Raw genomic sequence first — 27,775 nt, forward strand, 5'->3', positions numbered from 1 at the left:
CTATGTTTGAAGCCAAAGTGAAGCAAGGCCTGGGCAAGCTTAGCATACCAGGCTCGAGGGGCCTGTTTCAGGCCATAGAGAGTCTTGTTGAGTTTACAAACTAACTGCTTATTGTCAGATATAAAGCCTGGAGGTTGTTGCATAAACACTTCCTCCTGCAAATCTCCATTCAAGAAAGCATTGTTAATGTCAATCTGTTGGAGCTCCCATTGTGAGTAATGGCTAGAGTTAGAAGGATCCGAATAGTGGTGGGTTTCACCACAGGGGAGAATGTTTCAGTGTAGTCAAAGCCCTGTTGTTGGAGATAGCCCTTAGCAACAAGACGTGCCTTAAATTTATTCAAACTGCCATCAGCATTTTCCTTCACTCTGAAAACCCATCTACATCCAACAGCTTTTCTGTTAGGAGGAAGGGAGGTGAGGGTCCATGTATTATTGGAAATCAAGGCATTATACTCAGCTTGCATAGTTGCAAGCCACTGTGGATTAGAGAGAGCCTCTCTGACAGAATTTGGTTCAGTACAAGCCAAGTAAGCTTTAGGTTTGAGAGAGCCAGTCTTGCCTCTAGTAATCATAGGATGGTTATTTGTGACCAGGGTAGACTGTGGGAAAGAGGAAGGAACAGGAGTCACATCTACCAGCAAGGGAGACCGATTTGTAGAGATGAGCTGTGTAGGAGGCACAGGGATGAGAGGTAAGTCAGTATTTGGTGGGTTGAAGGAAGGGATTTCAGGATCTAAGAGTGGACTGACTGTGGGACCAACATTGGGAGATTCAATTGGGACAGGCTGTATGGGTTCAGGGCAAGAAATAATAGCAGGTGTAGGACTAGCAAGAGTGGGATTGGATGAGTCCTGAAAGGTAGGAATAAGGAGAGGCTGACTAGAAGATGAGGCAGTATTAGAAGTGTTTGAGATAGATGTGTTAGAAGAGGAAAATAAGGCCAAATAAGGAAACACATTTTCATCAAAACTAACATACATTTGAATCCCTTGTGTTGAGGGGAAACACCCAAGAAAACACATTGAGTGCTTCTGAATTCCAACTTGTGTTGATTGTAGGGCCTAAGGTTAGGGTAACAAGCACAACCAAAGGTTTTCAGAGCCTTGTAATTGGGAAGGGAATAGTGGAGAGCATGAAAAGGGGAGGAAAATTGGGTAAGGAACCTTGTAGGAAGTCTGTTAATGAGAGACACAGCTATGGTGAAACTGTGATCCCAAAAACTGACATGCATAGAGGCTTGTGCAAGGAGAGACAGTCCCATTTCTACAATGTGCCTGTGCTTTCGTTCAACAGTGCCATTCTGATGATATGTGTATGGACAAGTAAGCCTATGAGTGATACCAAGTTTGGCCAGGTAATTTGTAAAGGGTCTGAAATCCCCCCATAGTCAGACTGAATGGATTTAATTTGAGCATTAAATTGAGTTTTAACATGAGCATGAAATAGTATAAAGGCATTAAGAGCATCAGACTTATTTTTCAGGAAATAGATCCAAGTATATCGAGTAAAAGTATCAACAAAAGCAATGTAGTATCTAAAGCCTCCACTAGAGGGAAAAGGGGAGGGTCCCCATAAATCTGTGTGAACTACTTCAAACGGTTTAGAGTATACAGTGTGTGTCATTGGTGCAGCTTGTTTGTGTGATTTGCCTAAACAACAAGAACTACAAAAGTGCACAGAGTCTTTGTGTGGTATTGAAACATTACATGTGTGTAAAACAGACCTAATAGCCTCAGAGTGAGCATGTCCAAGCCTTCGATGCCACAAGGTCAGTGTAGAGGTGGTACCAGTTTGCACAGCATTATTAACAACTGGAAAAGCTAGGGGCAGAGGATCCTCATTGGAAGAAGGAGAGCTTCCTGCTAGTAGAGATGAAAACCTGTACAGTCCATGAGCATCTCGGACACCTTTGCATAAAGTGGCTTTAGACACCTGAGATTTAATGTAGCAGTGATTAGGATAAAATTCAAAATAAGCAGCATTATCCTTGGAAAATTATGACACAGAAAGAAGATTCCTAGTGATTTGAGGCACATGAAGAACATCTTTGAACACTAAAGTGGCTTGTGGTGTGATTGTGGAATGACTTTGTGAGGATCCAATGGCATGAATATCTAGGACATGACCATTACCTACACACACTTTGCTTGACCCTGTGTATACTTTACTACTATGTAGAAATTCAGAGTAAGGAGTGAGATGATGCGAAGCACCTGAGTCGGCAAACCAGGCATGGGAATCAAGATCAGATGGCACATGTAAGTGTTGAGTGGTTCCAAATGAGTGAGCCATCAGTGCAGTAGCATCTTTGGAAGAGTCAGTCTACAGAGGAGACACGGCTTGAGCAGAACTGCTACTGGGTGCTTCTTGTTGAGATTGCAGAGTGGGAGTGAATGTCTCATCAAACCTGTGCCAACAATCAAACACAGCATGGCCATACTTACCACAGAGCTGACACTTGGGCCTGTTACCTGAGCCAGATGGAGGCATCCCTCGACCTCTGCTTCTACCACGACCACCATAGCCACGACCTCGATAGTTCGAATTTCCACGATTAGGTGCAGTAGCTTGCTTTGAATTGGTATTGGACATGGCAAGGTTGGCAGATACATTGGAGAGAGCAAGTTCTTGCCTAAATTTGTCCAACTGAGCCTCCTGAACATACAGCAATGCTTCAACATCATAAAGAGTCAAGGAATCGGATTTACCATACATTTGCATCACGAATGGACTGTATTCCTCTGGAAGCCCATCCAAGATAGCATCAATTTGCGTTTCTTCAGTGATAACATCCCCTACAACAAGCAAAGAATCAGTAATCGATTTGATCTTGAGAACATATTCAGACACTGTGCGATTTGCTTTCTTTGTAGTCTTGAGCTCAGATCGGAGTTGGCGAACTTTAGCCTTCATCATAGCATTAAAGTGCTTGTGAATCCGTTCCCAAATTTCAAACGAATGTTTGCAGGAGAGAAACCGAGGCAACACGGACTCAGAGATGGTTGACAAAATCCAGATAAAGAGAGCTTGATCTTGAACCAACCATGCTTCATACGTATAAGAAGAAACAAGATTTTGACGATCAAGTTCAGATGCATACTTCGGTGGAATCTGAGGACTCACCACAAAACGATGCAACCGATTGGTGAGGATCACGCCTTCAACTTGATGGTTCCACAAGAGAAAGTTGTTGTCATTGAGTTTGATGGAGAGCTTCGGACGAAACGTGTTGATTCCAGATGAAGTGGAATAAGTTGAAAGCGAACCCAGAGTCTCAGAAACACGAGGAGAAGATGGAGGTGAATCCATGGAAGCGAGCACAGTTTCAATCGATGAAACAAAGCGAAGAACGCAGAGCTTCTCTGAAGCTCAATGTGAGAGAAAGACGCTTCTTGGACACGTGAAGAAAGAGATGCTTCTACGAAGCGAGAGAGATCTTTGATGAAGAACGTCTTAGACGTTTTCTTGATGCAAGAACGATGCTTCTCTGAAGTGTTCTTGATCAGCAGCGGAATGGATCAATAGGCGAATGATACCATAATGGAAATGTGAAAAACACTCTGTATTTTTCATTCATACATTTCTTATCTTTTACAAATGCCACATGGCTTATTTATATAGGATAGTATATACCATACTAATATAGAATACAGTTATACATACTCCTACTATACAAGTCTACTATACTGAGTATTGTGTCTCCATTATATATGGTTCCATCGACACATGTCTAGTATCAAGTACTAAATCTATGGTGAACTCAACTTCTCACTTCGGTAGAAAATTACTAATATCCTTAGGAAACACATCAGGGAATTCACACACAACAGTCATCTCAACACTCACAGCCTCACAATCCACTCTTAAGGAAGCAAACATCATAAGCATTTGATCTTTCTCCTCCAAGGACATCTCCACTTTACACGCAGACATGAATCTCAAATCCGCCATATCTTTGGGTTTGGGAAACATCACAGTCTTATCAAAGCAATTAATATGAAAATGGTTAAACTCAAACCAATACATCCCTAGAATAAAATCAAGTTGACTTAGAGGTAGACAAACCAAGTCAACTCCAAACTCTTTACTATAAATGGTCAATAGGAAATTCAAACAAACCAGCAAAGTAGTCACAAAACCATATGTCAGGATACCAATAATCATACTACCATTCATTGAAGATACTACCAAACTTAATCTCTTAACACAATCAAGCGAAATGAAAGAATGTGTCACTCCAGTATCAACGATAACAATCAAGAAAACACCATTAATGAAACACGTACCTCGAATCAAATTATATGGCTTCGAGACCTCAACACTACTCAGAGCAAACACCTTACCTCTCGCTTGCGCAAAATCTGTCTTCTTTGATTTCTGAAACTGGGTACTTATATAACCTGGTTTTCCACAGTTGAAACAAGTCGCCACTGTACCCTTGCATTCGGAAGCATGATGTCATGGCTTTCCAGACTTGAAATATGCCAGGACCGTACTCTTGCATTTAGAAATACGGTGACCTTAACCTCCACATTTGAAACATCTCAGAAATGTAGGAGCTTGTACCTCACTTGTCTCTTTCCCACCAGCAGTTTTGTGCTTTCCCTTATCAGTTGGAGTCACATAAGGTTTACCACGGTTCTGACCTCCATTCTTCTTCTCACTATCACTTTTGGAATAAGTGGATCTAGCCCGTCTGTCCTCATCATAAATATGTAACTTATTAGCAAACATTAAGAACTAATTATTCTTATGATAACCCATAAACTGTTTGATATAACAACAACAACAACAAGTATCAACAGTGTTCACACACATGTCGTGCACACAGGTATAGACTCGTTCACAACCTAGGCCGAATGAACCAACTAGTCTCTGATACCAACTTTGTAACACCTTAATTCCCCAACGTGCATTTTCTAAAATAATCAGAGTTTACTTTCACTAATAGGGTGTCATACATTCTCAACATAAATTATTTTTACAGCTCAGACACATCACAGTGGAAATTAATAAAACATTTTAAACAATACTCCATAGTCTCAAATAGAATTAACTTTGAATCAAATAAAGTATTAGTTTAATTACCATTTAACAATAAGCAGAATAAAGAAATAACGATCTCATCTCCAGTGTTACACTATCATAGCGTCACCAAATACTAAATAGAACTCAGAAAACGATAAATGAAGAAGACACGAGCCATCTTCCACACAGAAACATCTAAGGCTTCTCAGGCTCTACCTGGGTATCTGCATCATAGGCATAAAGCGAGCACAACAAGCAAATAGAGGGTGAGAATACACTCAAAATATGTTAGCGGTGCAAAAGGATGCAAGGATAGATATCATCAACAATTGATTATTCACACAACAGAACGACTATCAATTTGTAATTCAAGTATGTATGTAATGCAATTCAAGTCCTCGATTCTATATGAATATGGTATCAAAGTTTTGGAAGCTCAGAGGTATGTTATTGAAATCATCCCATCGCTGATCACATCTCTAGATCATGCAACACACCACTAGTTCTATCTCTGAACCTGGCAACATCAATACCTAGCTCCTACATGATGTATGCATAAGAATTAAACATCATATGAGGTTCACCTCAACCTTCACCTGCATAATTCAACAGTGGTTCCACCCTTAAACCAAATATACCAGCATAACATTGCCACAACACGAGGTCATATCACATATTGATTCCATCACCAAATCGAACACATAAACACATTAATCATTAAAATCAGGTAAAATAATTAAAAGTCATAAATCAAGATCAAACAACACTTAATAGTGGTAATTTGCATCTAACAGTACCAAACATTTGCTAAAACATAACGCTATCGAAAACTTGAGTTGAAAACAATCAACTATGTGTTGTCAGCCTTGCCAGGCGACCACATATCTCACTAGGCGAGCTCTTGCCATGCGAGATTCTAAAAACCTGCAATAACACCCACCTTGCACAGCTTTCCAGGCGTGCTGGAGTCTCACTGGGCAAGATCTTAAGATCTGCAAAAATCAAAACGCAAATTTCTCCATTGGAGCTCCCCTAAAGCTTTGATTCCAACCCCATATTGCACAAGAACCAACTAGTAAAATCCATATTAAAATTAATACATCAAATTAACACTAACTCATCAACATATTCATCATGCTCAATAACAATTAACATGAACAATAACATTCAGATTTTCATCTATCAATCATGCACGAATTGTTTAGTATACTATAAAGCACAAATTTCATGTTACTCATAGAGATTGAGATAGGTTTTTCACAAACCTTCTCCATACACATAACCATCAACAATTGGAGAAAAACATTGGAAAACAAAGAAGAGTGTGAGGATCCCACTATACCCTTCATGCAATTACACCCATTAATGAGTAATTCCCGTTTACCTTAATTTTCCAGCGACAATAAACTCTAACAATGGCTTCTGCTCCTTCCAACCTTTTGTTTGCACTCTCTCACAAAAGACTTTCTTTCTCTTAATTGCTCAATTGACATACTTGTCGCGTTGCAAAAAAATACAGAGTTGACAGTGTACTTTATTTGTTCCAAATGAAATGGAAAATATCGAGAAAACCTCTCAAAATGAAAGAAATGGTCTAGCAACCAAATTCGAGTTTGGGAGTCGATTATGTAAGTACGAAGTGCGCCTAAGAGGGGTGAATTTGGACTTTAAAAATTTTATTTGGTTTTTATGACAATTGGTTCTTTCTTTTCTAGTTATGTTAGGTAATGAAAGCGGTAAAGTGCGAAAATTAAAGAACACGACGATATATCCTGATTCCCCTCACAATCCGAGAGTACTTCAGCCCCCTTACCACATGTAAGAGATTTTATTATTTTAAGATCTTCCTAAACAAGACTCTAACCAAGTTATCAAGAACAATCCTCTTGAAACTTGTTCCACAAGAAAAGAAAACAATCCTCCCTTTTCTCGCACACACATGTTTCCAACAATCCTGAAAAAACAAGCAATACACTTCACACAATCTTATTTCCATCAATCCTGGAAAAATAAGATGTTGATTCAATAAGAGTATGTGAATAAGTAAGTTTTTAGTATACAAATCCTATGAAGGACTTCTTCTCTTTCAATATGAAACTTAATAACAAAATACTCTCTTAAGTTCTCAAGTTACTTTATGAATATGATATGAAAAATATGACTCAAAAGTACCACTTGATAAAAATTTTGTTATGTGAAAATATGTCTGTTAAATTGATTGAAAGAGGTAAATGAAAATTGAAACGTTGAGTTCAATTTATAGTAGTGTTAACAACCCTTCAAAAACATGGCAATAGTTGATAGAAAATCATAATTTTTATCCTTGAAAAGATGTTATGTTTGCCATGAGAAGAAATGATGAAAGGGTGCAATAACATGAAGCTTTTTTCAATTTTGATTAAGGTGTAATCTATTGAACCAAAAGAAAAATCGATTACACAGCAAGTAACGTTATAAGAAATTGAAAAATTAACTAATGACAATCGATTGCACACATAACACAATTGATTGCACTAAGAGAAAAAATAAAAATTTTTAGGGTAAAGGCATGCTGCAATCGATTGTACTAAAAGTGTAATTGATTGCACTTTGAAAAATTTTGAAATTTTTTCTAAGTACATAATATGAATGCTTCACATTTTTAATCAAGATTATCATCCTAATTTCGAAAAACATTTTTCAAATGTTGTATTCATGAATTAGAATGATTGAACACTAAGATTATATTTGTTAAAAGTTTCATATACCTTAGCAGTTGAATGATCAAAGCTTTGAAAATAAGGAGCATGTCTTCAATCTTATATTTCTTCTTCTTTTTGAGTGCATCGTTGGAGAGCTTTGTCTTCATCAAAATATATATAGGAAGCTTGTCTTCACATTTTCCCTCTTTTTGATGATGCCAAGTATGGAACTTTGAAGCAAAATCTTGAAATCTTCATATTTGATTAGGATCACACATAAAGCTCCCCCTAAATTTGATGTCCAAAATTTTGAGAAAAGCTCCTCCTAAACTTGACATCTTTGTCTTGAAAATGCTGAAAAAGTTTAACTAATACAAGCACAAACAAGCATACATATATTCCATACATTTCCTCTCCCTCTTTGGCATTATCAAAAAGAAGGGAGAAAGAAAATAATATCATAAACATAAAATATATAATCAAGCATATTTATTAGTTACACACACAATCATACCATAAACATAAACATTTGTCCAAATTATAAAAACACACAAAATAAAAGAAAGATTAAAGAGAAATTGTTCTAACATAACTTAAAGGACATGCAAAAAGAAAACAATGAACCTGGTCTTGGTTCATATCAACTTCAGGGTCACTTTTTGGTTGATATTCATCATGTGGTTGAATAAAGGAATAATGGTATGGTTGAAATTCAAATGGATAAACACTTGTATGAGCATAGAGATGGGAAAACTGATCATTCATGCAATGATTTATGTATTGGAGCTAGTCAAACATCTGATTATTTGAGATGTCTTCTGAAGGAGCTTGATCTCCAGGAGTTAAGATGTGGTTTACCGTCCGAGCAATAGGATCAAACTTCACACCCATCTTGGTATTACAAATTGTATGCGGAGTAATCTCATGCTTGGACGACATCTCAAGTATTCATTCACCTACCAAATTAACATTAAAATATTGAAACACGTGTGTTAACCAATGATCATACGAAAGTGCAGAAGCTCTTTCATCTTGTACAACCATGTGGTTTAGAATAGCAAAGGACCAGTTTACTTGAATGTTATGCTTCATAGCATACAAGATCTTCCTCTCACAATCATTCACGTTAGAAAAGTTTGAAAATTTTGGCATAATGACATCGGCTAGGAAGTAGTGGATTAATCAGTCATCAAGATGAAATATTCCTACAGACCAAGAGTTTCTAGCCAGAGATTCTTCCAAAATTTTCTCTCTTTTCTAGAGGAACTGTTCTTCAATCATTCTTGCAATACTATAATAAAATTCTCTTTTTTTCGTATATACGGGAGGGTCAGCTTTAGCACCGAGTTTGATTCTTGCGCCATCATAGGGAATACCTAAAGCTTTTCCAAGACTTTCACAGTTGAGAAGAATAGGGACTCCTTTGACATTAGAGATAATGGCACCATCTTGTATTTCCAAATTACTGTAGAAAACCCTTACTAACACAGTATAAATTTCTTAATGACTAGCAATTAGTTTATCAATATGCTGAGCCTTATATAGTGCAGGAAAACTAAAGCATTCAGAATAAAAGTTATCAAGATTTCCAAACCTTGGAGGTAGAAGAGCCTTTCTCTGAAAAAGGTCTGAGAATCCTGTTCTTTGTACCACTGAGGGAAAAAGTCTTACAATACCATCTTGAATAGAACTCTTAGAGGAGGTAGCTTTTGCCTTGTCTTTTCTTGAAGAGGACATGGTAAAGGATGAGGCTTTGATGAAGGTTTTTGGATTTTTTTGAGTGAGATAAAAAGAATAGTGATGGAGAAGGAGGGAGGCATGTAAGGTTAGATGAAAGGGAGAGAGAAATTTTTAGATTGTGAGGTTTTGTGTGTTGTGAAGGCTAGGTTTTTTAAGAGATTTTATAGGTGATTTGAAACAAGACTAAATTGAATAATGATAAATAATAACAAAGACCAAAATAAATTATGTAAAAGTGATTGCATGAATAGAATCAATCAATTATGCAGTAGAGATATGGAGAGAATATATTCCTTAATGCATGGCCAAATATTCAATGAATAGAAACAGAAAATAATAAAGGCTATTGATAGAATACGAAAGAAACTATAGAGGAAATGGTAACAACTTATGCAGAGAAAGTGATAAGAGTTAAAGAGCAAGAAGTTAAAATTATAGTACCAAGATTCTTCACATTAAAAAATACACGCAACATGCACATGGAGTAGAGATCAAAGAGGAAAAAAAACCAAAAAAAGTGAGATATCATAGGAAGGCATGCGTATGACTTAATTGAAATTTTTGAAAAAAATTGAAAAAAAAAGTTTGTGAAGATGGGGAAAAAAGGAAGAAAACTAGTTTTTAAAGAAAGGATTTTTAGCCAAAGGTTTAGTGAAGATATCAGTCAGTTGGTTATGAGTGTCCACAAATGTTACTTCGACATCCTTTTGAAAAACATAATCACGAAGAAAATAATGTCGTATGTCGATGTGCTTTTTTCTTGAATGCAGGACCGGATTCTTTGTTATGTTGATCGCACTTGTGTTATCACATTGTAGAGGAATGCATCCAATATTGAGTCCATAGTCACGTAGTCGTTGTTTGAGCCATAGAATTTGAGCACTACAACTTCCTGCCGCAATATGTTTTGCTTCGATCGTGCTAAGCGCGACACAAGCTTGTTTCTTGCAAGACCATGATATTAATGCCTTTCTTAGTATGTGACACGTACCACTTATACTTTTGCGATTTGTTTTACATCCTGCATAATCCGAGTCAGAATAACCAACTAAATCACATATACTACTTTTTGGATAACATAGGCTGACATTTGTTGTTCCTTTGAGATACTTCATGATCCTTTTTACAGCGGTGAGATGAGATTCCTTTGGATTCACTTGAAAGCGTGCTCAGAGACAAATACTAAACATAATGTCAGGATGGCTTGCCATTAAATATAGTAATGAACCAATCATACCTCGATATTTAGTGATATCAATTGAAACATCAGACTCATCTTGATCTACATATGTTCCATAACCCATTGGAGTAGACATCTCTTTGCAACTATCCATATAAAATCTTTTCAACAGATCTTTGCAATACTTGGATTGGTTGATTTGTAGTCATAGAAAATAATTCATTTTACTCATCAAAGACATCTCAAATTCTCCTTGCATCATCAATAAAAATTCTTCACAAAGTCCTTTGTTTGTTGAATCGAATATGACGTAGTCAACGTAGACTTGAACCAATAAAGTATGACCTTTGGTTATCTTTATAAACAAAGTTTTATCAACTTTACCTTTTTCAAATCTTCTTTTGCATGGAAATTTGTTAAGTCGATCATACCATGCTCTTGGTGCTTGCTTTAAGCCATAAAGAGGTTTCTTCAACTTGAAAACATGTGAAGGATTCTTGAAGTTTTCAAAACCGGGAGGTTATTTGACATAGACTTCTTCATTGATGTATCTATTCAAGAATACGCTCTTGACGTCAATTTGGAAAAACTAAAAAATTAATGAACAAGCATAAGCAAGTAATAAACAAATAGATTCTAACCTTGTAATTAGAGCGAATGTTTCTTCAAAGTCAATTCCTTATTCTTGATTATAACCTTGAGCCACCAATCTTGCTTTGTTTCGAACAATTACACCATTCTCGTCAAGTTTGTTCTTAACACCCATCTGGTACCTATGATGTGTTTATCACTTGGCCTACCTAGGAACAAGTTCCCAAACTTGATTTCTCTCGAATTGATTTAATTTCTCTTGCATAGCAATTATCCATTGATCCTCTTCTAAGGCTTCATCAATATTATCGGGTTTTATTTGAGAAACAAATATCATATTCAAGAAAGCATCTTTGAGATTTAGCCTTGTTGAAACTCCTTTGCTTATGTCACCAATTACTTTGTCAATTGGATGATCAAGATGGGTTCTCCATTCTTACGGAAGATCATTTTGATTTGTCTCTTGTTGTGAAACTTCTTATTGGTGTTCCGGTTGATTCACATTGTTATCTTTGGTAACTTCTTCCAAATGCATTTCTATGTCATCATCATCACAAACAACTATATCCTCTTTAGAGGTGTTAGATTCATCAAATAAACATGTATAGATTCTTCAACAGTTAAAGTTCTTTTATTATAAATTCTATAAGCTTTACTAGTAAGGGAGTAACCAAGAAATACACCTTTATCGGATTTCTCATCAAACTTACCTAGATTTTCTTTGTCATTATTGAGGACAAAGACTTGCATCCAAATATATGAAAGTGAGCAATGTTTGGTTTTCTTCCTTTGAATAGTTTATATGGAGTCTTTTTCAATATTGGTCTTATGATAACCCGATTACTTACATAACATGTCGTGCTAACCGCATTCGCACAAAAATATTTTGGTAGACTTGAATCGTTAAGCATTGCTCATGCAAGTTCTAATAGGGATCTATTCTTCTTTCCACCGCTCCATTTTGTTGTGGGGTCCTTCATGCTGAAAATTTGTGGAAGATACCATGTTCTTCACAAAATTCTTCAAACAATGCATTTTGGAATTCTCCACCATGGTAACTTTTAATTGTTGCAATTTTTAATGATTTTTTATTTTGAATTTGCTTTGCATACTTCTTAAATGATTTGAAAGAATCACTTTTCTGCACAAGAAACAAAGTCCAAGAATATCTAGAAATCATCAACAATAACTAAGGCATATAAATTACCTCCGAAGCTTCTTGTTCTTGATGGACCAAACAAGTTCATATGTAAAAATTAAAGTGGCCTTGTTGTTGATACCACATTCTTTGGCTTGAAAGTTGATTTTCTTTGTTTTCCCTTTTGACATGCATCGCATAATTTTTCTTTGACAAACTTTATCTTTGGTAAACCAATTACTATATCATGTTTGGCTAATTTATTTAAATGTTCCATATGAATATGGGTTGCCCTTCTATGCCAAAGCCATGAGTCATTGCTGTTTACCATGAGATATTTTACTTTTAATGATAAATCATCTAAAGACATCATAAAAATATTATTGATTCTTTTACCTTTGAGTCTTACCTCATGGGTGGCTTTGTCTTTAATCAAGCATTTATATTTGGTGAACTTGATCTTGAAGCCTTTGTCACAAAGTTGACTTATGCTTAGAAGATTATGCTTTAGTCCTTCAACATAAAGTGTGTAACTCGGTGAACTGACTTTTTATCGATCGAAATGTTGCGGATAGCAAGAGTCGCCACCGACTTTTATTTTATCCAAACAAATTCAGAAAGGCTAAAAGAAACAGAAAAAAACCTTTTAAAGAAATCTAAGTTCGGGGGGTAATTTATGCAAAGGGAAGGTGTAAGGCACCCTTTGCATCCATGGTTTTCCATGGGCTCTTAATTGCTTTGCTTGCTCGTTTTCAGAAAATGTAGATGAAAGAGGAAAAATGGACTTTAGCTCGTAAATGAGCGTAGCCAGTTTTTTGAAGAATTTTGAGAAAGAATATAGAAAATGGAGCATGGCAAGGCAATTAGGGGCAATTACCTTAAACTCAGATGATAGGTCTCTTTTTAGCCTTTCAGAATGAAAGGGTCTATCCTTGCCATAAGAGGGCAGGAAGCCTTTTGTTTGGAGGTAGAAGGGTCATTGAAACATCCTTTGCCATAAGACTGTCCCATGCCATAGGAGGGCAGGTAGTCTAAGGTAAGGATCAGAATAAGCCTTATTCGTAGGCAGCCAGAAGATACCTCAGCCTTTTTCGTAGGCAACTTCCGAGGGTCAAGGTCATGTTAGTGTATCGAAGGCAGCATCATTAGGGACCATGACCTTTAATCGAGGCAACATGGCTGAGGTATCCTCGTATTCGAGGGACATGGCTATTCTGCAAAAACACAAGGCAACAGGCAACAAGGCAACAGGCAACAAGGCAACAGGCAACAAGGCAACAGAGAGGGTTACCCAAAAGCGTGCGTGTGTGCACCACTCACGTGATTATATTCAATTATATTATCTTGTAAATTAGTGAGGCTAATTCAATTTAATGGCTGTCACTCCCTATTTTACTAACCACGCAGATAATATAAGGCAAGAACAACAGTAATATGGGGGAGGGGACAATGAAACCAGCGGATCCCTTAGTAGGGTTTGACATAAGTAATAATTAAACAGAAAGAATAAAAGACTAGAGTTTAGGGTTACCAATTATCCGTAGCCTTGTCGGTTAGCAAACCCTGAAAAGGTGGGAAAAATAACAAGCACAAGTAGGGTGAGTGCATTATCAGTTCAGAGTCAATTAGGGTTAATCCTAATAAAATAAATGAAAATAAAATCAAATAAACAAATATAAAATTAGAAAAGAACACTTAGCTTTTAATTTGATCTGATATGGTTGGCGGTCGGAGGAAGCCTCGGGGTTAACCCTGAAAAAATTGGCAGAGCAAAGGCAAACAGAAAAAGAATTGAGTATAGGCGGAGTTCATTATATTTAAAGGTAAACCCTAAAATAAATAAAGTAAATCGGGACTTAGCTTCGTAATAGGCGTGGCGCGTTATCGGGAGAAACCCTGTTGCTAACCCTGAAAACTCTGAAACAAACACACAAAGGAATATTTTAGTGTAGGGCAAATTCTCGCAAACCCTGATTAATAGAATAAATTAATTTAATTAATTATTGGTTTTTCAACCTAATTAATTAAACCGGTGAAAATAAAGTTTCGATTAAATTTTCTAATACTGATAAGTATTTTTTCAAACAATTAATTAATAAAAGCATTTGTAATTAATCAAATGATTAAAAAAATCAATTTAAACTAAATATTTAAATGAAATAAAATTATTTAATTAAAAGAAATATTTTATTTTTAATATTTTTTATGAAAACAAAGGAATCCAAGAAAACTTTTAAGGAAAAAGACATTTAAAAGGATTTTAGAAAACAATATGTAAATAAATAAAAAGACAATGCATTGCATAATAAAAAGGAAAAGAAATTGGCAAAAGGAACTTAGCTGATCCTGTGTGGTGGATCCCTGATGGTCCATGGTGGAAGAACATTGCTAGACCTTCAGATTCATCTTGGAGGGAATCTTAAAGGTGTGGATCTGAGGCCACACAACAGGCACGCGCGTGTGCTTCGTACCAGATCTGTAATGAATTGAGAAGAAAATAACGTTAACAAAACATTTTGGCGGAGGCATGGATCGATCCTGCGCGCTCTCGCCTGAAGCCCCTTGGACGCATCTCTTCTCCACTTCGCCAGTTTCTATTCGCTGTCATAACATCTCCCTAATAACAACAAAACAAATCAATTGGAATTAAAACGAAACGCGCGCGCGGAATTTGAACGGACTAATGGCATGGTGACACGCGCCCTTCTTCCTCCTTAGAACCGTCGTGTTAGGTTTGTACCCTCTACCTACAGGCGATTTCCATGGCTACAGATTCTGCAACATCAAAAAACAACTATACACAACATGAATTAAAGGTGAGACCGTGGACGTGTTCGTCTCATCCCCCTGACCTCGTAGGTACCTGCAATTCCATATGATTTGTCCTAAAACAGAAATCCCCCATTGGAGCTCCTAAACCCTAATCATGGCAAGTTATTCGTTTGTGCGCATAATAACGATTAAACCTCCAGAAACGTTCAGAACACTTTGACAAACACAAATATATGATTAAAACTCCATCATGATGCATAAAAGTATGTAATCGACGGAAAAAAAATTGAACAAAAGTGAAGGATACCTGCGAGTGTTCTTGGTGTTTTAGAGCCTTGTAACGGTCAGAACAACCTCAGAGTATCTTCAGGAATGCGTTGGAACCTTCAAAAGCCTCTGGATTGATGCCAAACTCCAAGAACGAAATTGATCTTTCTTGAGATTTTTGTGAGTTTTGTTTGAGTTTGTGAAGCTGCCAATCCTTGTCTCCAAAAGTCCCTTTAGTCTGATCACCTTTGTGCTTTTATATTGCTTTGAATTAGGTTAGAATCATGGAATACAATCTTTGCAAATCAAGATTTTGATATTTGATTTTAGCAAGAATATTGAATCTTTCTCTTTTGGTTTTCAATCAAGCTTATACGATTCTTTCTTCCCAAAATCAGATTTTTATGACCTCTTTTTTATTATTTTTTTATTCAATTCACCACTTGTGGTATATCCATTTATTTAATATTTTTAGTGATTTATTTAATATTTAAATGAATATAAATTCACATAAATACAAATAAAATCATAAAAAATAAAGTGATGGATTTAAAAGCTTCTCTTAGGGTCATGGGCTTTCTTGGAGGTAAGATTGGGCTTCTTCTTTTTGTACCTAAACACATTAGTAAGGGCAGACAAACATCAAATATTAGTATAACGAATTAAAATGGTTTAATAGTTTTAATTTAAAATTCAATTTAAATTAAGATTGAACTAAATATTAAACTCATAAACCACGATAATTAGTAAATAAAACAACAGCCATTAGATCATACACTAGAATAGAAACGCGTAAAATGAACGTATGTATGAATAATTGCACAATTACGCAAATAATATGCAAAGCATAAACCCGTAGAAATAAAATCAGGAGGGCAAATTTTGGGGTATGACAGCTGCCCCTGTTCAATTTTCTTATATCTGAAGATGTAGACTGGCATGTGTGCCTGTCGGAATCTGAGGGTAGAAGAGGATTGAACACTAGAATGCCTAGAAATTTGCCCTCGCTGAAGTAGGGACTTTTTTCGGATATGGGCTTAAAGGTGCCATCCAGGTGTTTGGAGAAGATGTATGATTGAGATGGGCTTGAAGATGCCATCCGACTTGATATACTTGAGAGTCAGAATGTGTCGTACGTTAGACTGTCTCAATTGCATCCTCAGATGTCTGGAAAACCGTGCGTTAGGTCGAAGAATAAATCGTGTGTTAGACTATTCTCAATTGCATCCTCAGATGTCTGGAAAACCGTGCGTTAGGTCGAAGAATAAATCGTGCGTTAGACTATTCTCAATTGCATCCTCAGATGTCTGGAAAACCGTGCGTTAGGTTGATGGATAAATCGTGCGTTAGACTACCCAATTTGCATCCGTAGATGTCTGGAAGACCGTGCGTTAGGTCGAAGAATAAATCGTGCGTCAGACTATTCTCAATTGCATCCTTAGATGTCTGGAAAACTGTGCGTTAGGTTGATGGATAAATCGTGCGTTAGACTACCCAATTTTCATCCGTAGATGTCTGGAAGACCGTGCGTTAGGTCAAAGAATAAATCATGCGTTAGACTTATCCAAATTGTATCCTTAGATGTCTGGAAAACCGTGCGTTAGGTTGATGGATAAATCGTGCGTTAGACTACCCAATTTGCATCCGTAGATGTCTGGAAGACCGTGCGTTAGGTCAAAGAATAAATCATGCGTCAGACTATTCAAATTTGCATCGTCAGATGTCTAGAAAACCGTGCGTTAGGTTGATGGATAAGTCGTGCGTTAGACTACCCAATTTGCATCCGTAGATGTCTGGAAGGTCGTGCGTTAGGCTTTGCTTTGAATAAGATTCGAACTTTTGTAATGTACCTGTCAGATAATATTCACTTGGTAACAATGTCAGTTTTATGCAATGTTTATGATGTATGTAATGAATGAGATGGAAAAATAAATGGAACGCTTTGTATGTTATGTATGAATTATACCCGTATTCAATGTATGAATATGCATGTGATGTATATGATGTATGACTGATGTTGTTATGAGAAAATAAATCTCTGTATCATTGTGATTTGAATATTTGATCTTGTTTTGAAGAGGTGTATCTGGGGATTTATGACTTCTGCTTGGGGATGAGTAGTATTTTGATGGATCCTGACTAGGGATGAAAGATATTAGTAAACCATGTTGGAGAAGAGCAAAGTGTTGGAGAACCGGTGGTGTTGAAGATGTAAACTCTGTTGGGGAGCCATGTCTTTGTTGGACGAGAGCATTTGAAGATATCTTATTAATGATTACTCTGTGGGGATGTGATTTTGTGAACCTGGCTCTGTGGGGAGACATGGGTGTCTTGAAAGTTGCCCCCAGTATCATAGTAACTTACTAATTGATTCAGGACACGCCACTGAGTATTGATCCAGATGTTGGACTGGACTTGCATAGATTTGCCCCAGCTAGTAGGAACTTTGGAAAGATTCGCCTCGCGAGGACTTCATGAGATATGCACTATGGGCGACATGCCCCTATAAACTTAGGACGGTGCTCCTGAATGTTTTTGCTTTTGAGAGATTCTCGGAATCTTGACTTGATTGCCCCAGATTGATTGGGAAATAGTTTGAAACCTACTTGGGATGTATGCCTTTTGATTGTTTGGTATTTGAGAGATTCTTTGAATCTTGACCTGATTGTCCCAGATTGATTGGGCAAAGCGTGTCATGCCCCTTGTATACGTAGGAGACATTGCTTCTCGGAGTAATCTTGTCTGTCAGGATAACTTTCAGTCATTAGTTGTACCCTGTGCAGATTCTTTCTGTTGCTAACATTTGAAATTATGTAGCAGAATTTGTTTAATAATGAATTCATGAGATGCAATGCATACGTCTGTCTTGAGTTTTTTTGAAAAACATTAGCATGAGATGTAAAAGCGTGATATTTGTAAAAACATGATATTTGTAACAACGTGAGGTTTGTAAAACGAGATATCAAATTAGCATTTGTGGTAAACCTTAAGGAGTCGGGATACCTTTGTTATGACAGTATACTTTCGAACTAACCATGCTTCAGTTAGGACTTTCAAGGGTTGTAACGTGGCTTGGTTCACGGTTTAAGAAACAAAGGATAAAGGCTCAAAATATGATTGTACCCACCCCTCTCCGTGATGATCTTCAGTCTTAAGCTCAGTTAATTCAACTTATGCATTCAGGTTCCAAGAGACTTTTGGATTTGCACCTTTGATAATGATGACGGTTCACGAGCAAAGAGAACTTTTTGAGATGGCAGTCCCTTCTTCCTTTTGGTAGTCACAACATTGTGTTGTTCATGAATTTATTGACTTCTTTGTTTTCATCTTTTTGATATCCTTAACTTTTGCCTGAACTGTTCATTTTTGAGCTTACAGTCAGCGGGATGCCTTGATTTTTGCCTAAGTCATCTTTTGATTTTTGACTTAGCAGACTTTTCTTTGTATATATGTTTTTTCATTTTTTCTTTTTGAAAGATATTGACTGCCTTGCTTGATGAACCATCATTGTCTTTTGATTGTTATCTCCAACGCTTATTTGATGTGTGCGGATGAACGCTTGTGATTGAAACCTTTGTTGAAAGGTGTACTGAATGATTCTCTTAAAATAGAATGCACAACCAAATTAACTGAGCACTACCCTGCCCCAGGTTATGATCAAAGGATTTTGATTAGTACAAGAAAGGAACTTCTACTTCTTAGGCTCAAAGGGGTTGACGAGGGATTAACATCCTTATATCTCCACTGTTTAGGAATTGAAACAATGCCTGTACATCGTCAGCATAGTCCGCTCAAAAGCATATTGTATGAGGTTGCGGTATCGTTTTCGTCATCCTCCCTCAAAAGGTACATAACTTTAGCAGGAGTTGAGTATCATAAAATATATGCAAAGTAAAGATGTTGTTTAGATGAGTGATAGCGAAATAATTTATTCAAGACAAACATATGCAATGCACTGATGATGACTATTAAAACAAATAATGTCTATCATGAGTCAGATGTTTAAACAAACAGAAAAGAAACTTGCAAATGAAAGTAGATCTACTGATCCAAAAGTTCGTCCGTTTTGACATTAATCAGTCTTGTCATGACTAGGCATAGGAGCGGTGATCACCATAGAAGTTTTCAGGAGGGTTGAATTTGACCTCTCCGTCATCGATCAGATCTTGAATCTTATTCTCCAATGTCCAGCAATTGTTTGTGTAATGTCCAGGAATGTTGGAATGGTACGCGTACCTCACATTGAGTTTATAGCCAGGAGTGGAGGTGTTAGAATTCTTAGGAGCATCCCTCAGAGTAATCAATCCGATCTTCGACAGATGTTGTAATGCTTGGGCCAATGTCACATTAATCTTGGTGAATTGACGCTTAGGTGCATCTGGCTTGAAGGAGACAAAGCTCGAGAAGAATTGTCTCGTAGAAGATTAACCTGAGAAGCTTCTTGAAAGGGCAAAAGAAGTCTTAGAAAAGATTGGATAAGTGTGTTTTTTTTTTTTAAGGTAAGATTACCTAAAAAGGTTGAGATATGTCTTAAACAAGATTAGCTTAGAAAGGTATGATATGTCTTAAACAAGAATGACCTAGAAAGGTTATGACACGTCTTAAACAAGACTACCTAAAAAGGCTCTTAGAAAGGATGGAACATCTTAGAAAAGATTGCCTAGAAAGGTTCCTGGAAAGGATATGAATTATCTTAGAAAAGGTTACCTATGAATCATCTTAGAAAAGGATACCTAGATAAGGTTCCTAGAAAGGAGATTACCTAGAAAGGTTCCTAGAAAGGAGGATAAATGTCTTAGAAAAGGCTACCTAGAAAGGTTCCTGGAAAGGATGATAAATGTCTTAGAGAAGACTTCCTAGAAAGGTTCCTTGAAAGGATATCAAACATCTAGAAAGGTTCCTAGAAAGGATGGGAAGTTCTTTGATTACTTCTGAATTATCTTTGAAGAAAGACCCGTAATGAAGTGTCAGAATTGTATTTCTCTTGAATGAGTATTGAGATTGAATCGCTGATACGATTGTATTTGCACCGCACTTGGATGATAATATTCTTTCGACTTTGAAATGACCTAAAAAGGAGAGATTAGTTTTATGAATGCTAATGCAATCTTTTCAAGGATCTTTAAGGAATTTAGTTAGCAACATTATAAAATGATTTGGTCGCATCTTCGTTTGAGGAACTCTGATTTTTGGATGTTCTTCTATGGGAATCAAGCTCACCATATCCAGTGGGTCATAGCCTCTGATTCGGGAACTTCTGAATTTGAAGGTACATGGCTAAATGAAAATAAATCCTCTTGCCCCTTGATAGGTATAACGTCTCTGAATTGGAAGGTATATGGCGAGAGGAAAGTAAATCCTCTTGCCCCTTGATAAGAGTTCAGTCCTTGATAAGAGCACTTGAAATTGTGCGCCCTAAATTCCTAAGATCCTTGAAAGGGTTACTTAAATCATGTTATGCTTATGATGTCATGATGTCACGATGTCATGCGAATGCAATGCATCTGACAAAACGTAGGGTAATAAGGACGAGTGAGTCCCACAAGAAAAACCTGCAAGAAAACCAAAGGGTTAGTAGAAAGCACAGATAAGTCACACAAGTCACACAATTTATGGCTTAAGGCTTGCATGGAGTCTGATCAGGTGTCCTTCCCAAGGGTATTTCTATGGATAAGGAGATTTCAGCAACGGGTTCTACAAGTTATCCAGAATTGTCAGCCCTTCTAAAGCACCCTCGGACATGATGCATTTGCATCATGCAATGATACTTTGAGAAAGGACCTATCTGAATTGTAGCATCGGGTAGCAACTAGTTCTCAACATTTGTCAAGAGTAGTCCCCCCACTACGTTCCTAAAGGCCAGGATGGGTTAAGGGTAACTAAAGGTCCTTGAGCTCCGGCGCACCCACAGACACATACATAGACCCCCCTCATTTGAGAAAGGTGTGCATATGCTATGGAGTCCTAACTCAAGTGTGAACTTCATATTGACTCATCTCCCACATATGTGAAAGAGGTCGCCATGACTATGCCACTCCTAATCTTAAGTGTACTTGAATCCGGGTGTAGGATTCATCCTTCATTTAATTCCCAAAACGCCCTTGAAAAATAAAACAAACAAAGCAAATAATAGAAAACATTTAAAGTGAATCCTAAACTTTTAAGGTAACCCCTCTTTTATCGAATTATCCCCAGCAGAGTCGCCGGTTCTGTAACTCGGTGAACTGACTTTTTATCGATCGAAATGTTGCGGATAGCAAGAGTCGCCACCGACTTTTATTTTATCCAAACAAATTCAGAAAGGCTAAAAGAAACAGAAAAAACCTTTTAAAGAAATCTAAGTTCGGGGGGTAATTTATGCAAAGGGAAGGTGTAAGGCACCCTTTGCATCCATGGTTTTCCATGGGCTCTTAATTGCTTTGCTTGCTCGTTTTCAGAAAATGTAGATGAAAGAGGGAAAATGGACTTTAGCTCGTAAATGAGCGTAGCCAGTTTTTTGAAGAATTTTGAGAAAGAATATAGAAAATGGAGCATGGCAAGGCAATTAGGGGCAATTACCTTAAACTCAGATGATAGGTCTCTTTTTAGCCTTTCAGAATGAAAGGGTCTATCCTTGCCATAAGAGGGCAGGAAGCCTTTTGTTTGGAGGTAGAAGGGTCATTGAAACATCCTTTGCCATAAGACTGTCCCATGCCATAGGAGGGCAGGTAGTCTAAGGTAAGGATCAGAATAAGCCTTATTCGTAGGCAGCCAGAAGATACCTCAGCCTTTTTCGTAGGCAACTTCCGAGGGTCAAGGTCATGTTAGTGTATCGAAGGCAGCATCATTAGGGACCATGACCTTTAATCGAGGCAACATGGCTGAGGTATCCTCGTATTCGAGGGACATGGCTATTCTGCAAAAACACAAGGCAACAGGCAACAAGGCAACAGGCAACAAGGCAACAGGCAACAAGGCAACAGAGAGGGTTACCCAAAAGCGTGCGTGTGTGCACCACTCACGTGATTATATTCAATTATATTATCTTGTAAATTAGTGAGGCTAATTCAATTTAATGGCTGTCACTCCCTATTTTACTAACCACGCAGATAATATAAGGCAAGAACAACAGTAATATGGGGGAGGGGACAATGAAACCAGCGGATCCCTTAGTAGGGTTTGACATAAGTAATAATTAAACAGAAAGAATAAAAGACTAGAGTTTAGGGTTACCAATTATCCGTAGCCTTGTCGGTTAGCAAACCCTGAAAAGGTGGGAAAAATAACAAGCACAAGTAGGGTGAGTGCATTATCAGTTCAGAGTCAATTAGGGTTAATCCTAATAAAATAAATGAAAATAAAATCAAATAAACAAATATAAAATTAGAAAAGAACACTTAGCTTTTAATTTGATCTGATATGGTTGGCGGTCGGAGGAAGCCTCGGGGTTAACCCTGAAAAAATTGGCAGAGCAAAGGCAAACAGAAAAAGAATTGAGTATAGGCGGAGTTCATTATATTTAAAGGTAAACCCTAAAATAAATAAAGTAAATCGGGACTTAGCTTCGTAATAGGCGTGGCGCGTTATCGGGAGAAACCCTGTTGCTAACCCTGAAAACTCTGAAACAAACACACAAAGGAATATTTTAGTGTAGGGCAAATTCTCGCAAACCCTGATTAATAGAATAAATTAATTTAATTAATTATTGGTTTTTCAACCTAATTAATTAAACCGGTGAAAATAAAGTTTCGATTAAATTTTCTAATACTGATAAGTATTTTTTCAAACAATTAATTAATAAAAGCATTTGTAATTAATCAAATGATTAAAAAAATCAATTTAAACTAAATATTTAAATGAAATAAAATTATTTAATTAAAAGAAATATTTTATTTTTAATATTTTTTATGAAAACAAAGGAATCCAAGAAAACTTTTAAGGAAAAAGACATTTAAAAGGATTTTAGAAAACAATATGTAAATAAATAAAAAGACAATGCATTGCATAATAAAAAGGAAAAGAAATTGGCAAAAGGAACTTAGCTGATCCTGTGTGGTGGATCCCTGATGGTCCATGGTGGAAGAACATTGCTAGACCTTCAGATTCATCTTGGAGGGAATCTTAAAGGTGTGGATCTGAGGCCACACAACAGGCACGCGCGTGTGCTTCGTACCAGATCTGTAATGAATTGAGAAGAAAATAACGTTAACAAAACATTTTGGCGGAGGCATGGATCGATCCTGCGCGCTCTCGCCTGAAGCCCCTTGGACGCATCTCTTCTCCACTTCGCCAGTTTCTATTCGCTGTCATAACATCTCCCTAATAACAACAAAACAAATCAATTGGAATTAAAACGAAACGCGCGCGCGGAATTTGAACGGACTAATGGCATGGTGACACGCGCCCTTCTTCCTCCTTAGAACCGTCGTGTTAGGTTTGTACCCTCTACCTACAGGCGATTTCCATGGCTACAGATTCTGCAACATCAAAAAACAACTATACACAACATGAATTAAAGGTGAGACCGTGGACGTGTTCGTCTCATCCCCCTGACCTCGTAGGTACCTGCAATTCCATATGATTTGTCCTAAAACAGAAATCCCCCATTGGAGCTCCTAAACCCTAATCATGGCAAGTTATTCGTTTGTGCGCATAATAACGATTAAACCTCCAGAAACGTTCAGAACACTTTGACAAACACAAATATATGATTAAAACTCCATCATGATGCATAAAAGTATGTAATCGACGGAAAAAAAATTGAACAAAAGTGAAGGATACCTGCGAGTGTTCTTGGTGTTTTAGAGCCTTGTAACGGTCAGAACAACCTCAAAGTATCTTCAGGAATGCGTTGGAACCTTCAAAAGCCTCTGGATTGATGCCAAACTCCAAGAACGAAATTGATCTTTCTTGAGATTTTTGTGAGTTTTGTTTGAGTTTGTGAAGCTGCCAATCCTTGTCTCCAAAAGTCCCTTTAGTCTGATCACCTTTGTGCTTTTATATTGCTTTGAATTAGGTTAGAATCATGGAATACAATCTTTGCAAATCAAGATTTTGATATTTGATTTTAGCAAGAATATTGAATCTTTCTCTTTTGGTTTTCAATCAAGCTTATACGATTCTTTCTTCCCAAAATCAGATTTTTATGACCTCTTTTTTATTATTTTTTTATTCAATTCACCACTTGTGGTATATCCATTTATTTAATATTTTTAGTGATTTATTTAATATTTAAATGAATATAAATTCACATAAATACAAATAAAATCATAAAAAATAAAGTGATGGATTTAAAAGCTTCTCTTAGGGTCATGGGCTTTCTTGGAGGTAAGATTGGGCTTCTTCTTTTTGTACCTAAACACATTAGTAAGGGCAGACAAACATCAAATATTAGTATAACGAATTAAAATGGTTTAATAGTTTTAATTTAAAATTCAATTTAAATTAAGATTTAATTAAATATTAAACTCATAAACCACGATAATTAGTAAATAAAACTACAGCCATTAGATCATACACTAGAATAGAAACGCGTAAAATGAACGTATGTATGAATAATTGCACAATTACGCAAATAATATGCAAAGCATAAACCCGTAGAAATAAAATCAGGAGGGCAAATTTTGGGGTATGACAAAGTGCATCTTCAATAGTTGTGAAATTTGGTGCTCTAACTTTGTGTATACCAAGAATTTTTCCTTTGTTATTGTCTCCATAAGTGACATATCCCTTGGCATTAAGCACTAGATTTGAAAATTTTCTTATATCTCCCATCATATGCTTCGAACAACCATTATCAAGATACCACAAGTTTGTAGTGGTCTTCAAGCATGCCTATAAAACAAATTAAGTTTTGTTAGGTACCCAACGTGCATTGGGTCCTTCATAATTAGTTCCTTTCTTGACCCGCACACAATGCTCACTTGCAACACTATATATCTTTGTTGACTAAGGACATTGTCCAATCCAATTTTTCATTTTTTATATCTTTCAAGAACTCTTTTCAATTGGACAATTTAAAAAGAAAGTGAATCACACACTTTGTATGTAAAGTTTTATTTCTCTTTGTCAACACATTTTTGTTTTTCAACTTCAAAATCTTTTTGCATGGCGTCAATCTTTTCTTTAAGATATTTGATTTGTTTCTCTTGTGTTGACATCGTTTTATACAAAAATCTACATTCATTAAGTAATTCTTTTATAACACCTTGAACATCATTATCAACAGAGGAAAATTCACTACTAACCTCTTCGAATTCATCATCAAAATGATGTGATGCCATCAATGCAAAATTGACTCATTCTTCGCTTTTCAAATCTGATGATGAAATTACTTCATTGTCATCCCATGCAATGTAGGCTATTATAGGTTTTGACTCCTTTCTTCTTTTGAAAATTTTCTTTGCAAGTTTTGGACAATCCAACTTTATGTGTCCTTGTTTCCTACATTCATAGCAAGTCACATCTTGTGTTGAAGTGGAGGCTTCTTTCTTGTTCAAGAACTTCTTCTTTTTCACAAAGTTAGAATTATTATTATTATTACCAAAAAATTTACCTAACCTTTTTACAAGAAGTATGAAGTTCTCATCTTCTTTTGCATTATCTTCCTTTTCAACTTCCTTGGAATCAACCTTTAGTGTAATTCTTTTGGATTTTTTTCTTGATTCTCATTCTTTTCTAGTATTCCAAGTTTTGTCTCATATTTTTGAAGTTTTCCAAACAGCATTGCGAAAGTCATTTTGGATAGAATTTTCTTTTCGAATATTATCGTCACCATTGGTTTCCATTCCCTAGATAAAGATCTAAGCACTTTAAGTTTAAGTTCATCTCTAGTAAGAGTCTTACCAAGTTCTTTCAAGTAATTTTTCTAATGCACAAATATTTTCTGCAAGTCAAGGATTGATTCTCTAGGTTGCATTCTGAATAGTTTGTACTCTTGACTCAATGTGTTCAATCTGGATCTTTTAATTTCAGTGGTTTCTTCATGAGTTTCTACTATTGTACCCCATATTTACTCTGTCGTTGTGCATGCCGAAATATAAAATAATTCATTCGTGCTAAGTTTGCCTTGAAAGAGATTTATTGCTTTCTTGTTGTTGAGAACCTTTTTCTCATCGTCTTCATCCCATAAACCTTCGGGCTTGGGGAGCCAACACCATTAACAACATTAGTAGGAATGAAATGACCCTCTACAAGTGCTTTCCAAACTTCTTTTCCTTGAGACTCTAGATGTTCCTTCATGCGTATTTTCCAAAAATCAAAATATTCACCACAAAACAACGGAGACTTGTTATTACTACCACCATCTTTGAAAACTAGATTTGCATTTTCAGAAGCCATTCGGGATCTTAAGGAACAGGTAACCTATAACCTGCTATGATGCCATTTGTAAGTACGGAGTGCGTCTAAGAGGGGGTGAATTAGGACTTTAAAGATTTTATCTGGTTTTTATGACAATTGGTTCTTTCTTTTCTGGTTGAGTTAGGAAAAATATTGTAACTCGGTTTTTTTGACGAACTGACTCCTTCTCTTTTTTTTTTATATATTTTGCAAGAGTCGCCACCGACTTTTATTTTATCCAATATTTAGGAAAGACATAAAAGAACAGGAAAGACCTTTTGACGGATTTTGGGTTCGGGGGGTTGGTTATACAAAGGGAAGATTTTAAGCACCCTTTGTATCCATGGTTATCCATGGGCTCTTAATTGCTTAGCTCACTTTTGTTTGAATGCTTATTGGTTTGAAAATAGAAGAAGTGAAGATGGACACTGGGTCACATAGGTCTCTGAAGAGTTTCATCGGGAATAATGCCCTTCAAATACCAGAAGAAAGTTTTTGAAAATAGATGAGAAGTTTTGAAAACACGTTTTTTTGAAAATGAAAGGTGTTTGAGCAAGCAATTAGGAGTTACCTACTCTCAATTTATAATATCTTTCCTATGCGTTTAATACTTTTCTTAAATGATGGTATGATAAAAAAAAGTAACAAGGGGGGAAACCCTAGAGGTGCAAGTGTACGAAGTGTTTTTTTTTAAGTTTTATCTTGATTATTAATGTTTTAGCTCAAAGGTAAAAATATGGTCCAAGTGGACAAAAGGAAGATGGCGGAAACATAAACAATGCGTCCAAATGGACAAAGAGAAAATAGCGGAAACATAAATAATATATCCAAATGGACAAAGAGAAAATAACATAAACATAAATAATACGTCCAAATGGACAAAGAGAAAATAACATAAAAATAAATAATACGTCCAAATGGACAAAGAGAAAATAACATAAACATAAATATGATGAATGATAAAATTAAGCATAAAACAAGAAATATAAAGAACGATATAATAAAATGCGGAAATTAAATTTAATTGTTAGTACGTTAGCACGCGGATCATCTTGAA

At 36.4% G+C, this 27,775-nt stretch overlaps 1 protein-coding gene across 1 annotated transcript; it reads right to left on the minus strand.

Moving 5' to 3' along the window:
- Window positions 1-3,770: 3,770 nt before the first annotated feature.
- On the minus strand, window positions 3,771-26,718 carry LOC131652998 (uncharacterized). The gene is made up of 3 exons (XM_058923014.1): window positions 26,483-26,718; window positions 4,569-4,698; window positions 3,771-4,439 (listed from the first exon to the last, which is right to left on the minus strand). The coding sequence occupies exons 1-3, from the start codon at window positions 26,716-26,718 to the stop codon at window positions 3,771-3,773; spliced, it is 1,035 nt and encodes a 344-aa protein (XP_058778997.1).
- Between the last annotated feature and the right edge of the window lie 1,057 nt (window positions 26,719-27,775).

This window comes from Vicia villosa, linkage group LG1, assembly GCF_029867415.1.
Source record: "Vicia villosa cultivar HV-30 ecotype Madison, WI linkage group LG1, Vvil1.0, whole genome shotgun sequence".
In the NCBI taxonomy this organism is placed as follows: Eukaryota; Viridiplantae; Streptophyta; class Magnoliopsida; order Fabales; family Fabaceae; genus Vicia; species Vicia villosa.